Below are 13619 nucleotides of genomic sequence, written 5' to 3'. Positions count from 1 at the left end.
ATCACACTGGTCACTGACAAAGAAATTAGGGAGTCCAGGCTGGCAGCTCAAGGTCACTGATCTCTTCAGACCAATTGGCAGTGCCCGGGATTCTAGATAGCCTGTGTGCAAATTACCCGAGGAGGCAGGAGGCCATTCTCTCTCCTGGCTTCCCACTGCCCAGGTGTGGCCTTGGCTCTTTCTGGTTCGGGGACAAAGGAATTGGAAATAGAACTTGAGTTTTGCATCACCTGTTTGTGTGTGTGTGTGTGTGTGTGTGTTATCCAAAGCCAAATAGCTAAGGGCCCAAAAGATATCCCCTCTGTTGGCGTCTGAGAAGTTGTTGGGTAGCGTCCAGAACCTGGAGCCTCCCTCATAGTGGTAGTGGTTTTGGTTTGTTTGTGTTTGCTGCACTGCATCTGTGTTTATGCACTAAGTTAAGTGGGTGTCACTTGGAGCAACTTCCATTAACAGCGTGGGGGACACTGGGAAGTGAGCATAGGTCTTTGTCACTCACTGCATGGATCAAGCTCTGCGTCCGTCAGAATCATTCGTCACTCAACCTACTTTTTGTGTGTGTGTGTGGTTTTATACCTTTATTTGACAATCAGCGATTAGTTTTCATCCACATTAACTGTCTGTAGATTTTTGAAAGTGGAGACAGGTACGTAGGTAACCAGTGTGTAGAGCTTGTTTGGTGAATCTTCCTCCTCGTTATGTTTTCTGGACAACCACATAGGGATACGGTATGGAACATTCCTTATTCCTTTGGCCCAGACAGCTTTGTTGAGCCTGGTGTCAATGTGCTCATCTGGAGCTCCCATCTCCTTCATGACAAATTTCTGGATCTCTTTGAGTGCCCGAGGGGCACGCTTCCTGAAACCCACTCCATGGATGTGCTTGTGAATGTTGATGGTGTATTCTCTGGTCACTGCCTTGTTGGTGGCAGAACGGCCCTTCTTCTTGCCACCCTTCTTCGCGGGAGCCATTCTGCCGGGGCCCCGGTTGGAAAGGAAGCCACTCAACCTACTTTTCAAACCAACCCCCTTGTTATGTATACAGTTGCAACTGGGGGCTGGGACCCCCCCCCCCCACACACATATATACACACCCCTTTAAAAAAATCTACTTTCAAGTAGACGATATGGCCAGTACTGGGGTTCTGCAAATTTATTTCAGTAAATACTTCCAGATCCTCTGTGCTCTTTAGAAAGTATGGTACTAGGTGTTGTGGGCAATACAAACATGAGTAAGATGTGTTTTTCCCCCTCCAGTGCCTCACAACCTCATGGCAGAAATAGCTGGCCGAACATAAGTAACTCTAAATAATGGGAGTTCATAGTCTGTGTTTTCGAGGAGTTTCTGGCAAAGGCCTGAGGACAATGGGACCGGAGAGGTGAACTTTAGTGTGGAGGGCTGCAGGACTGCTGAGACCGAGGCAAGAGCCGGCCTTTGAACAGAGCCTATAAGGAGAGACGGGGCTTTGAGGAACCAGACTTTCCAACAGGGAGATGGCGGGGGCACAGGTGGGGTAGGTCAGCTGCATCCTTGCTACTCAAAGTGTGGTCCAAGGACCAGTAGCCACTCAGGCACAGACCTACCAAGTTAAAATCTGCATTTTAACAAGATCCCAGAATATTTATATGTATATTCAAGTTTGAGAAACCCTAACCATATTATATGAGTGCTGTCCTTAAAAGAGTCAGCTAAGAGCGACGCCATCCCTAGGGACTCAGTCCTCGCTATGGAGGGGCTGGAAACGAGAGCGATGCCTCCTCCCAGACCAATGGGATGCAGAAGGAGGAAGACCCCGAGGATCAGTGTTTTGGAAAAGCTCCCCAGATGACCCGCTGCTGCCCCCAATACCAGTTGAGACCAGTTGGGCGGTTGGGCTCACCCATTGCGGTGGCTTTGGAAAAGAACCAAAGAAAGTGACTGAGAAGAAAAAAACAAATGGGCAAATAGTTATCTTGGGCACATTCAGGATTCTCTGTCCATAGATTGTGGGTTTCTGAAAGAGCGCTGATAGGTGACGCTACATGGGCCCAGCTGCGACTGATCACCTGTCATCTCTCGTTCTGCCCAACTTGGGGTCGGATGAGCTTATCTGGTTGCAGGTGGCCTCAGAAGGTCTTCTCTGGCTTCCTGTGCCCTCTCCTTATTGATGTCACTGACCCTGCCTGCTGGCAGTGGGGGCACCTGAGGCTACCGTTGCGCCACAAAATGTGACAGTTATGTTAAAAAAAAAAGACAATTGCACAGCCCTTCCCGCGAGGTGCCACCCATTGGTCTCACAGCGGTGCTGCGCTGCTCCATGGCTCAGCTTCCCTGGAGCTCCTTTCTGCCCTCCCCCCAAGCACCCACTCCCATGCCAGTGTTCCCTTTTGGCTCCCTCTTCTCTGACATGGGCCTCCAGCTCTTGCTATAAAGGACCCTCTTTGCCTGCAGTATATTCCTTGGCCCCCTTCCCTTGCCTGTTTCTGTTGGCCACCCTGGATACATTGGCCACACTGTCCAGTTGCTGAAAAGCAGTAAGTCTATCCTGAGGGTCCAAAGCGGCTGAACCCTGGCTGACTTGGGTCATCTTCAGGGCATGTGGCTCGTCATCTGTCCTCTCCTGAAGGTGATTCTTTCAGCTCGGTGTTGGGGGTCGTATGTGCTGCCCCCGAGGTCGGTTGCGAAGGATCAGCTGCCACTGGGAAGGACCACCTCCACTTCAAATGACGTTGTTGGCTTCTTCTTGTTTTCCCTTCCGAACCTCTTTCATTGCTAAGCTGATTTTGTAACCTGGTGCTGTAGCCGAGATCTATACAGAAAAAAACAAAGTTCTGGCTCTTTGCTGAGTGTGAGTGTGTAACAGTGTGAGTGGGTAACAGCCACACTAAATATAATTTGTTTCTGTTAAGAGTCCTCCACCATGGAAGGCCTCCAGTTTTTCTGCTCGCACGTCTCTTTGATCTATAACTTTTCCTTCCCGGGGGGCCCTCAAAGGCTGGGGCTTCCTGGGATGAACACAAAGGTGGTTTCCATATCGGTTTGAACTGTTACCGCCTAATGGACATCTCCACATCCTGTTAGAGTGTGTTTAATCCTCAAGTCAACATGTGACGCTCTCCGAGGAGGTAATCCATCAAACACTGGAGGGCTTTTAGATGTAGCTCTAGTCCTTGAAACAAGTTCCAAGTGGAGAACAAGTCCACATAGGGAAAGACGTAGGCACACAACTCGGTTAAAAAGGCCTTCCTTCCTATCTCTGGAAATTGCCTGACAATTTCTCCAAAGGGAACAAAGCCTATATTTCAACATCTTGTGGGGGAGCTCTTTCCCCAGATCGACAGTGATCCTGCCGCACGCTGATATTTCAGGAAGATGCCTGTGGCCTTTTCAATGATCAGACCGTTTGTTGGCTTGTCAACACTTGGGCAGCCCTTTCCAGAACAGCACAGTGGCCCCATGTTGCAATCATCTCGTGGGGTGGGAGAGATAAAAGAATGCTCTGAGCTCACCATCAGGGCCCTGTGTTCCTTCCGAAGTAACTGATGTTCCCTTTGAAGCTGGTGGCACGGAATATGCCAGCCAGCGCACAGCAGCCCCCACCCGGAAAGAGGTTTCTGCCCAGTTACTGGAAAGGAGAGGGCATCTCTCACCCAGATGGGGAGGGGGAGAGGTTTCCTTTCTCACCTCCTGAATGATGATCATGGACAGAATGCAGTCCAGGAACTGCATGACAATCCAAGAGAATTTGTTTAAAACCCAAGGAAGCGGAAAGAGAAATGACAGTACCCCAAAAGCCAGGCATACTGGGGATACCAGCATGGGATGTGGAGGGGACGGACTGGCTGTTGGTGGGGACAGAGGAGGTTTGCATGGGACACTCTCAAGCAGGAAATATTAGAACAGGATTTCAAAAGCAGTGAGGTTTGGAGGGGCATGCATTTCAAATGGCTGTAAGAGGGGGTTCTGTGGGAGACAGGAAACCGAGTGGGACATCCAGCTGATCACCTGAGCATCCAGTCCCCTGCTCTCAACCCTCAGGTAGCTCCCCACTCCCTTGAAGAACAAGTCCAAGAGTGAAAACGTGAGCCCTCTCTGACTTCATGGTTCGTTTTAGGCTAATTCGTGGCAGAGAGAAAGATAGAACAGAGAGAGCGGGAAAGGGAGAGCGAAGAACAGGTAGAAACCAGAACCCTTGGGGGGCTAGTAATGCAGGGAATTCAGGCTAATGGCAAAACACTCCTCCACAGCCAAGGACCCTATCTGCTACTCATGAGAGGAGATTGTGGCTAATGATTTGATGCCTCGGACATAAGGAACCAAACATTGAACCCCTCGAGTATCCGTGTGACTGCTGCCAGGCCCCCAGTTTACGTCCTCCAGGGGGCGCACCTGAGCTCCGCAGCTTGTCATGAAGCCTGCCTGGGCGCGGTTCCTCAACACGCAGGACCGGCTCTGTCACCTTCCTGACCCTCAGTCTCCCCACTGGCAGGCTGGCATACGAGAGCGCCTGGTCATGTGGCTGTTGAGAAGACCAAATTGGCTAATCCACGTAAAGGGTGGTACCTCCCACCTTGTGAACCCTCAATTATTATTTTAAAAAACTGCTGCTCTTATCTTGCTCCAAATGTAACTTGACTCCCAATGAATCCTATTAAGTTTTACTTATTCCTCCACTCAGCTTTCTTAAAAAAATCATTAATAAGGCTAATATTGAATTATAGACATCAGATATGTTTGATATTAAAAAAATTAAATATACAAGAATATGAAGAAACGTGAAGACCTCTCTTCCAACATCTCCCTGGTCTGGCTCCAAATCCTGGCTCTGCCCATTACTGGCTTATTACTTAAGCAAATGGCTTGATCTCTCAGAGCCTAATGACCCCACCACCAAGCCGACATAGTACAATCCCAACTCCATGTATCTGGGAAGACGACGTGAGTGAATGCAGTGTAGTCCGAAGGGGGAGCCCCGGGCCGGAAGGGCTAGCCCGTGTCCTGCTGTTCTCACCAATGCCGTCGTGAACTCTCATGCAGGGTGCAAAGGAGAGTCTGGGCCGGATGGCAGGAGGGGTGAGGATGGACTCCCAGGGTCCCCTGGGCCTCCTGGAAGCAAAGGGGACGCGGGAGAAGCCGGCTGCCCTGGAGTACCAGGTAAAAATTTTCAGCTTCTCTTCTTTTCATTGACACCATAGATCTGGGAACTGTGTATGAGATCCCTGGCCTCTCAAGCGGCTTTCCAAACTGATCCTATAAAAGCATTTGCCTTAGATGTGGACTCACCAGGTATTAGGGAGGCAGAAGCAGCAAGAGTGGAACAGGATGAATCCCCCACGTTCTGACTGATCCTCAACCACCAAAAAGATGAGTCCAGGCCTTCTTCCCCCGTTTAGTATTTCCCCAAACCACTATGCATTACCATAAAAGACTCAGCCTTTCCCAAGGCAAGCCTGGCATTGTGTGTGATCGCTACTGAGAGGCCGTGAGGAAGATGAGGGTGGCAGGGGCGTTCTCACCCGCCACGACTGGCCGAATCACTTGGCCTCTGTTTTCTGAGTTCCCTTCATCTTATTGCACAACTGTGGATGCATTTATATAGAATACAAGGCTCCTTCTTAAGAAAAAAATTGGGGAGTAGGCATTGGGTGAGGAGAGAGGTAAGACATGACAGAATAGTAATTTGAAATATAACGCGCCAGGTAACATTGCTGGATGCTGGGGACCCCAAGACTCCCAGGTACAGTCTCATCTTCGCGGAGGATCTCCCAGGTTGTTAATGAGGAGTGAAGGGGGCCGGTGATGTCTGTAACAAAACGGAGCCTACAGCTCAGCCTCAGCCAATTGCTGTGTGTAGAGGGGAGAGTTCCATGCTGCCTACGCTCTGCTTTCCAAGTCCAAGACCCCCGCCGTGCAGTCTGGACTGGTCAAATGGAACAGGGGATCAGGCCAGATCCAGAGTACAAGCTACCACGTTGTAACCTCTGGTTTACAGTATAGATGGGGAGAGCCTGCCAATCTTCCAGAAATGAGTTTTAAAAAAAATAAACAACTTTTGGTTTCCCCTTGGCTCTTGGCAATTAGAAGTAGCCATTGGCTTCCTTCAGTGGGCCAGCCCCTTAGACATGCCACAGGAGACAGACCCTGCTCGCATCGTGCAGAGCTACTCAATTCCCACCTGCCGGCAAGAATGCCGGAACTAGGGCTTCCTTCCTCCTCCCTGTCTCCTAAAAGAAGGTCCAAGTGGTGCATGTGGGTCCCAATCCCCTGGATATGCCAGAACTGTGGGAGAGGTCTGGGAGGGATAAGGAAGACCCGCTTTGACAATCACCAGGCTCCCAGTCCGGTCTGAGAAGGTCACACATATCTGGGAGGTCACACGGCAGGGGTGACACCACCCCATCTTTTTCTTCTCAGCATTTATCACTTCCTAACACATTTTATGGTTTGTCATTTCTCTTGTTCAAGTAGAATGTAAGCTCTAGGAAGGCAGGGAGTTTTGTCTGTTCACTATTTTCTTTTTGTTTTGTTTTTTGTAGTTTCAAGTTCTTATTTAAATCCCAGCTGGTTAACATACAGTGTAACATTAGTTTCAGGAGTAGAAGTTAGTGATCCATCACTTACGTGTAACACCCAGGGCTCTTCCCAACAAGTGCCCTCCTTAATCCCCATCAGCCATTTAACCCATCCCCCCTTCACCTCCCCTCCCGCATCTGTTTTTATGCTAAATTAATCTGACCACCTGGGAGATGCTTGGAATAAATACTTGCTGAGTGAGTTGTTTGTATATATTGCAGTCCTGTCAGGGGCCATTCCTGAGACCGGCCCTGTCATGCTCCTCTCTGCTCCCTGAGTGCTCAGAACGGAGGTGCTCAGAAGTGCTTGTTAAAGCAACCCCCTTAACCTGCCTCCATTTTTTTTTCTTTATTCCTCCAGGCCCTCCTGGGCCCATTGGGGACCCTGGGCCCAAAGGGTTTGGGCCTGGATACCTCAGTGGCTTCCTCCTGGTTCTCCACAGTCAGACGGATGGCGAACCCGCCTGCCCCGCGGGCATGCCCAGGCTCTGGACGGGCTACAGCCTCTTATACCTGGAAGGACAGGAGAAGGCGCACAATCAAGACCTTGGTATGTGTGGAGCACGTGGTCATCCACGTCCATCGCTTAGGAGGACAGCTTTTGGGTTAATTTTACAGACTCATCAACATCTTCAGGGATCACTCCTCTCCTGTGGAGTTTTTTCTTTTGAAACAATCATGCTAATTGCCAGTGAATTCTATGAAAGCAGCGATCCTGTGGGGCACCAGAGCAGCTCAATCTGGCTACAGTAGTTATCATCCGGCTACTGACTCATTTTTAAAAAATGATCCTTCCTCAGCAGGTTAAATTTAACTCTTATATAAAGTGTAGTTTTTACCTCCCAAAGTACATTATTTAATCAGGCCATGGTCAGTTCCTGTGTTTACATGTCAAATGGCGCATCCACAGCGGCCGGGGGCGGTTAGATGATGTGCAATTAGCTGGTACTAGCTCCCCGCCCCACTCCAGCTGGTTTTTTAAATTATAGAACTTGATTCTGGGAGTCATCCCTTGCTGCTGCTTGTCTGTTTCCTTATTTATTTGAGAGAGTATGCGCAGGCACACATGGGAGTCAGGCGAGGGGCAGAGGGAGAGAAACTCAAGCTGACTCCCCGCGGAGCCAGGAGCCTGACATGGGTTGATCCCAGGACCCTGAGACCAGGACCTGAGCCGAAACCAAGTCAGACGCTTAACTGACCGAGCCACTCAGGCGCCCCACTTGTCCATTTTCATTAGTAGATTGGTAAGCTGCAAGGACTGATTTCGAGTCAGTTTACCCAGGTGCTGGCAAACGCCGTCTCGCCCAGTTGGTGATGGTTGGGTAGTGGGCACAGGAGGGACATGACAGCAGGGGGCGCTGATGGAGGGGGAGCCTCCTCACTGCCCTCACTGGGCTATGACCCCCTGCTGTTAGCAGGGGTGGGCAGGAGCGCAGGCCTAGCTGTGACAGTTGCTTACAGGTCGTTCCCCGTTGGGCTTAGCCGTGGACCTTCCCAGTAGAGGGCCTGGGGTCAGGGGGAAGGAAGAAGTAATGTTTAGTATTTTGGCTCTTGGACTTCTCGCCTCCTCGCGACCCCCTTGCCTGGCCTCTGTTCCATCCGTCTCCTCCCACCCCGGTCTAGCCAGAGCCTCCTCACAAAGCTCTGCAGAGCCCTGGGGTAAAATCTAAGCTCCTTACAAGACAGACAAAACCCGCAGCCTCTGGTCTGACTTCTCTCTGGACCCCCTGAGACACACAGACACACAGACGTCCCCCCACCCCTCGCCCCCCGGAATTCCTTTGATTTCTTTGAGTTCCACACTCCCTCACCTCTGGCCCTCTCTCCTCCTCTGAAGAGTCACCATCTTCAAACCTGGCCAAATCCCGGTCGTATTTCAGGTCCTAGCATAGATTCATTCTTCCGGGTATCCTCTCCGAAGTCCCCGTGCGCCTGCCTTCTCACTCCTAGGGCTGGCCATGCTGTGTGTTGACGGCCCCAATGCCCAGCCGTCTCCCCAGCCGAGCCAGGGCATGAGCTTTGTGGAGACAGAGCTGGACTAACCGCACCCCTCCAGCGGCTGGCCCATTGCTCGGTTCAGTTCCCGAGGGAATGAGGAGTGAATGAGTGGATGAGGGCTGGCCCCGGGGCCAGGGAGATGGCAGAACGGTCAGCGCGTACCCTGCGCTCCCCGCCTGCCCCAGAAGCGGGCTTTGGCAGGTGCATCTGGGCGGCGGAACGCGTGGCTGCGGAGGGCGCGCGCGGGCAAGGTCCCTGCGCACCGCCGGCCTGGCGCCTCGCCCACCACCTTGCCTCGTGTTCCCTCCCAAGGGCTGGCAGGGTCTTGCCTCCCCATGTTTAGCACGCTGCCCTTCGCCTACTGCAACATCCACCAAGTGTGCCACTACGGCCAGAGGAACGACCGGTCCTACTGGCTGGCGAGCGCCGCGCCGCTGCCCGGGACGCCGCTGTCGGAGGAGGAGATCCGCCCCTACATCAGCCGCTGTGCGGTGTGCGAGGCCCCGGCGCCCGTGGTGGCTCTGCACAGCCAGGACCAGTCCATCCCCCCGTGCCCGCGGACCTGGAGGAGCCTGTGGATCGGGTACTCGTTCCTGATGGTGAGCCCCTGCACGCCCCCCGCGCCCCCCGGGGACTCCAGGAGCTCTGCAGAGGGACAGACGGCCCTAGGACGTGGGGTCGTAAGCCCACCCCAAACCCTAGCCTGTCCAGATGCGGGGCCGTTCCTTCTTACTGCCGATCCGGTTTGGTTGGTTGGTTGGTTGGTTGGTTTGTTTTTATGATTCTGCGAGGGTGTAGACTTTGGATTTGTCTCAGTCCCCCCAGAGAAAGTGGTTTCATTTTGTGTCCCCCACTCCTTTCCTCGGGGGATCCTAGTCAGCTATTCCTGGGAGCCCTCCATGTGGCACGGACTGGGCCTGGGGTCGTCTGCCCGTGTCTGAGCCCTAACTCTGTCTTGTCCTGGCAGCACACAGGGGCCGGGGACCAGGGAGGAGGGCAGGCCCTCATGTCCCCTGGCAGCTGTCTGGAAGATTTCCGAGCCGCACCGTTCCTCGAATGCCAAGGCAGGCAGGGAACTTGCCACTTTTTTGCAAACGAGTATAGCTTCTGGCTGACGACAGTGAGACCTGACTTGCAGTTTTCCTCGGCGCCCTCGCCAGACACCTTAAAAGAGAGCCAGGCCCAGCGCCAGAGGATCAGCAGGTGCCAGGTGTGCATGAAGCACAGCTAGAGAACCCACAGCTGGCCAACATGTGGCCAGGAGAAACTTCCTCGGGGCCTCCGGGGGGCCCAGGCTGCGCTAAGAGATTAATGGTGCTCATTTCAGACTCCGGGTTCAGCTGCCCCTTCCGTGTATGTGGTTTTTCCCACTGACCTCTCATCCCTTCCTCTGTTCGGGGCAGATTAAGCAAATGCTCCTCGTATGGATTTGTTTGGACCTACCAATCTTGATGAAACCCAGATATCCTTATGTTTTTGAGGATGATGGAAGAGCCAGCTTTATTTAAAATGATGCTAATTCACAGGAAGGCAAAGAGATGATAAAGGCCAGATTACAAATTACATTACTGAGAACTTCACTCATTGGTTAATAGCACCTCAAACAATTGAAGTCAATTACTCTGTAATACAGTGGGCTTCCGGATGGATTTTTATAGGAAAAAAAAAATAGGTCGACAAATGAAACTAGAAAGTAGAGATTTCCAACATCTCAAAATGATTTCTTCTGTAATCTGTTTCCCCATGCACTTTAAATAATTGTGAAACCGTGACCCAAGAAGATGTAAAAAAAAAAAAAAAGAAGAAGAAAGAAAGAAAGAAAGAAAGAAAGAAAGAAAGAAAGAAAGAAAGAAAAAACCCACACAGCCAGTGTTAACAGTTCATTTCAAAGCAGAATGAATCATTATGCCAGGAAGGACCCCAGTGGCTGGATTCCGGAGATGCTACATTAGCATAAATACATCACAGAGGAACATAAAATGTGTTCTCTTCTGCATTTTTCAGAGAATGGAAATGCCTACTTTGGCAACCCTTTTTGAAAAGTAGCATTTATGGAAAAAATTATATTCAATAAGGGATTAAGAGCCTTAGAGCTATTAATGAATATTAAGGCAGTGATTCACAAAAATGGACTCCCCATTGCAGTGAACTTCCAAACAGACGGCATTTGCCCAGTCGGGGTCCAGCTAGTCTTCGGTGTGCGCGCGCTAATGGGACTGAAGCCACATGGGGCTCACTCAGACGCACCAGCTCACACAAAGCATCCTGCTCCCCTCCTCAGGAGCGCCTGCAGAGCTGCCTCGAACGAAGCCTGCCACGGACGCTTTTCCTCCAAAACATAATGGCATTTCATACCGGGAAGTGACAGAGCTATCATTATGCACTTGGGAGAAAATTAAGGGCCAGCTTAATTAAACTTAGGTAAGAAGATTCATTTAAGTCATGGTCACCCCGCCAGGAAGATATGGTGCTATTTTAGAAAAAAATAAAAAATAAAAACAACCTACAATTTGAATTTTATGTGCCTGTTACTGGTTTTTACAGAAGCATCTTGTTTTTCCAATTTTAAAAAATTCCTCTATTTTTTGTCAGTATCCTACCAAGGCAGCAGTTTGACATTTGGTATTAATATTTTCTATAAAAGTTTAGAAGATATGTCAATTTAGAATGAGTAGTTTTCTGAATAGCAAAAGATACATTTCCTATTCTGATAGGGATTCAGTGGTCTAATCCTAAAAGTCAGAAACCTTGTTGGAAATAAATTGGAGGAAACCTGCCTTCCTTATTTAAAAACACGTCATCTTAGAAAAAAACTAAAGAAATTTCTCATGAGCAAGTGACACTCATTTTCGTGCTTAGTTTCAACGCGCTTAAAAATAATTGAGAGAAGAAAAACGTAATAAAATTTTGTTTATAAGATGTTTTCCTTGCCAAACATTGATTAGCAATGAGCTCTTATATGTAGAACATATTTCAAATGAGCCTTGTTATGGGCTACTCCCGGGATGGCAATTTATTTTAATACTTTCCAGTAAAAAGAAAAAAAAATGTACATTTTAAGATGAAAACAGAGTATTTCCCAGTTCATTTGACCCATTTATTGATTGTTTTTAATCGTGCTATGGCATGTTACGTATTTTTGAGCACCTGAAATTAAGCCAATTTCAACCTCGCTTATAATTATTACACTTTTCTGTTTCCCAAGTTTTGTTATGTGTTACCAAATGTCAAGCCTTCTAAAATTTCATCTTGTTCATTCATGAATTTGGTCTGAGAACATTTTCTGGGAAGAGATAAGGGTGAGAAATAGAACGTTAGAGACGTACCTTGCTTGCTGAAGTATTTTATGCACATTAGAATATTATCTTAGTAAGCTTGCCAGATACATCTTAAAACACAGGCTGAATTAAGTGGACAATTTACTCACGGTGAGCCTGGGATTGTGTTTGAGACTGTCCAAAATACTGATATTGCAAGAACCCCTCTCTAAATGCTGCACAATTGTTGCCTTCCAATTTTGGAAAATTATTTTAACTGGTCTAAAGGGCAAAACTGTGGAACAGATAACTCCTCAGATTAGAAGACTCTGCTTTCTTCACCTGGTACTTTGAAATGTCCTTTCTCTGTGAAGGATGAACAAAGCTTAGTGGTGGCTAATCCATGACTGGTGATGATCCTTATCAAAATTTCCTTCCCAGGAAGCCCCTTGGTTAGAAAGCATATACACTGTCCAGTGGGCATTGCTCTGGGTCACGCGGGGGAGGATGGGATGTTTCCTCCTGGGTTCTTGTTCCCAGTGAGTGGAGCCCCATCCATACAGGTGTCCAGGTACCCAGGTCTCTGTGCTGCCAGTAGTGGGTGGCTCATTCCTTGTCCTCTCATATTTCCCAGACCGAAACTCAGAGACCACTTCCTATGGATTGCCACCTTCCCCTCTGGTCTCAGTGCCTTAATGCAGCCTTTGTCTTTCCCCCATACTTTTGATGGTAAACAGCTCCCAACTGACGCCTCCACTTTTCAAATCCCAGTCGTTCCTCCAAGATGCAAACTTGTTCTTGTTTTTCTTGGGCTTAAAAAATCGTTCAATGTCTCCTGTGCCTGTGAGGTCCAAGTGACTTCCGGTGGGGTGACAGGCTGCCCGCAGCTCTCCTGTGCACACACCCCAGAGGCCTGTTCCCAGCTCTGTGACCCGGCTCCTGCTCTTTCTCCCAGTGACGTCCCCGCTCAGGGAAGTCCCCTGGAATGCAACAGCTACTTGACAGAGGGAATGAGCTAGAGGGGAGAGGTGGGTGCGAATTTCCCCAGGGAGACTCGGACTCCCTTCCACTGCTCCCAGGGCAACAGATGGGCCTGGCCACTCTCCCATGCCGCCTCTTCGCCCCGGTAAGGTCTGCTCACACTTCCTCCATGCTCTCTGGTCCAGTGCAGGCCCCTGGAGGGCAGGGCCAAGCTTCACTCAACTGTACACCCAGTGCCTACACAGAGCTGAGTGCATTACTGATAATTCTGCTTTCAGTGACAGTTCAATAAGTACCATTAGGCGTTAGGTGCATGTAGGGCTCTCGTGGACAAAACGGTAACAAGTATAAACCATTTCTTACTTCAAAATATGTGAATGCGCCCACAGATCTGCACACCCACCATCTCCTCTTAACAGTTACTGACAGAAAGCCAACTGATAAGCGGTAACCCTTACCCCCTCCTGAAATACAGCTTACTTTTCCAAAACTGAAATTTCAGAAAGGATAAGATCCTTGAGATTTGGCTGAGAGAAGGCTCTTCACTGAAATGTGACAAGACTAAACTCATGCCCTAACCTGTACTCCCTCCCTCATCACGTGAGAGCTTCCTAGTACAAGACCACATCGACGAAGCTTGTATACATGTTTTCTGTGCTTAGAAAAAGAGTCAACGGAATGGTCCACTAAAACTGGATTGTATCAGATTTTATTTTGAGCCTCTTGTAGATTATAATAAAGCAAACCATTCTGTGCATTCCAGGAAATTGCATTAGGTTTGTTTCGATCAGCTCGCCAAACGAATTTGATAATTTTTACTTTTATTTTGTACGAC

At 49.4% G+C, this 13619-nt stretch overlaps 2 protein-coding genes across 2 annotated transcripts in view; one reads left to right on the top strand and one right to left on the bottom strand.

Annotated features, from left to right (window-relative positions):
- Positions 1-10348, top strand: part of COL4A4 (collagen type IV alpha 4 chain) — a 103936-nt gene extending 93588 nt beyond the window's left edge. The window contains exons 44-47 of the mRNA XM_021682955.1: positions 5014-5130; positions 6910-7098; positions 8859-9145; positions 9514-10348. Coding sequence (XP_021538630.1) covers positions 5014-5130; positions 6910-7098; positions 8859-9145; positions 9514-9777 — 857 coding nt within the window. The 3' untranslated portion in view covers positions 9778-10348. The remainder of the gene's footprint in view (positions 1-5013; positions 5131-6909; positions 7099-8858; positions 9146-9513) is intronic.
- Positions 594-974, bottom strand: LOC110574311 (60S ribosomal protein L31-like). The gene has a single exon (XM_044913436.1). The coding sequence runs from the start codon at positions 966-968 to the stop codon at positions 594-596; it is 375 nt and encodes a 124-aa protein (XP_044769371.1). The 5' UTR covers positions 969-974.
- Positions 10349-13619: the final 3271 nt, after the last annotated feature.

Source organism: Neomonachus schauinslandi, chromosome 3 (genome assembly GCF_002201575.2).
Source record: "Neomonachus schauinslandi chromosome 3, ASM220157v2, whole genome shotgun sequence".
NCBI classification, from domain to species: Eukaryota; Metazoa; Chordata; class Mammalia; order Carnivora; family Phocidae; genus Neomonachus; species Neomonachus schauinslandi.
The sequence above is the reverse complement of the archived record's forward strand: the minus strand, read 5'-3'. Positions and strand labels throughout refer to the sequence as shown.

Excerpts from the sequence above, each read along its gene's own strand:
- LOC110574311 (XM_044913436.1), bottom strand. The coding sequence starts at position 968 with ATGGCTCCCGCGAAGAAGGGTGGCAAGAAGAAGGGCCGTTCTGCCACC.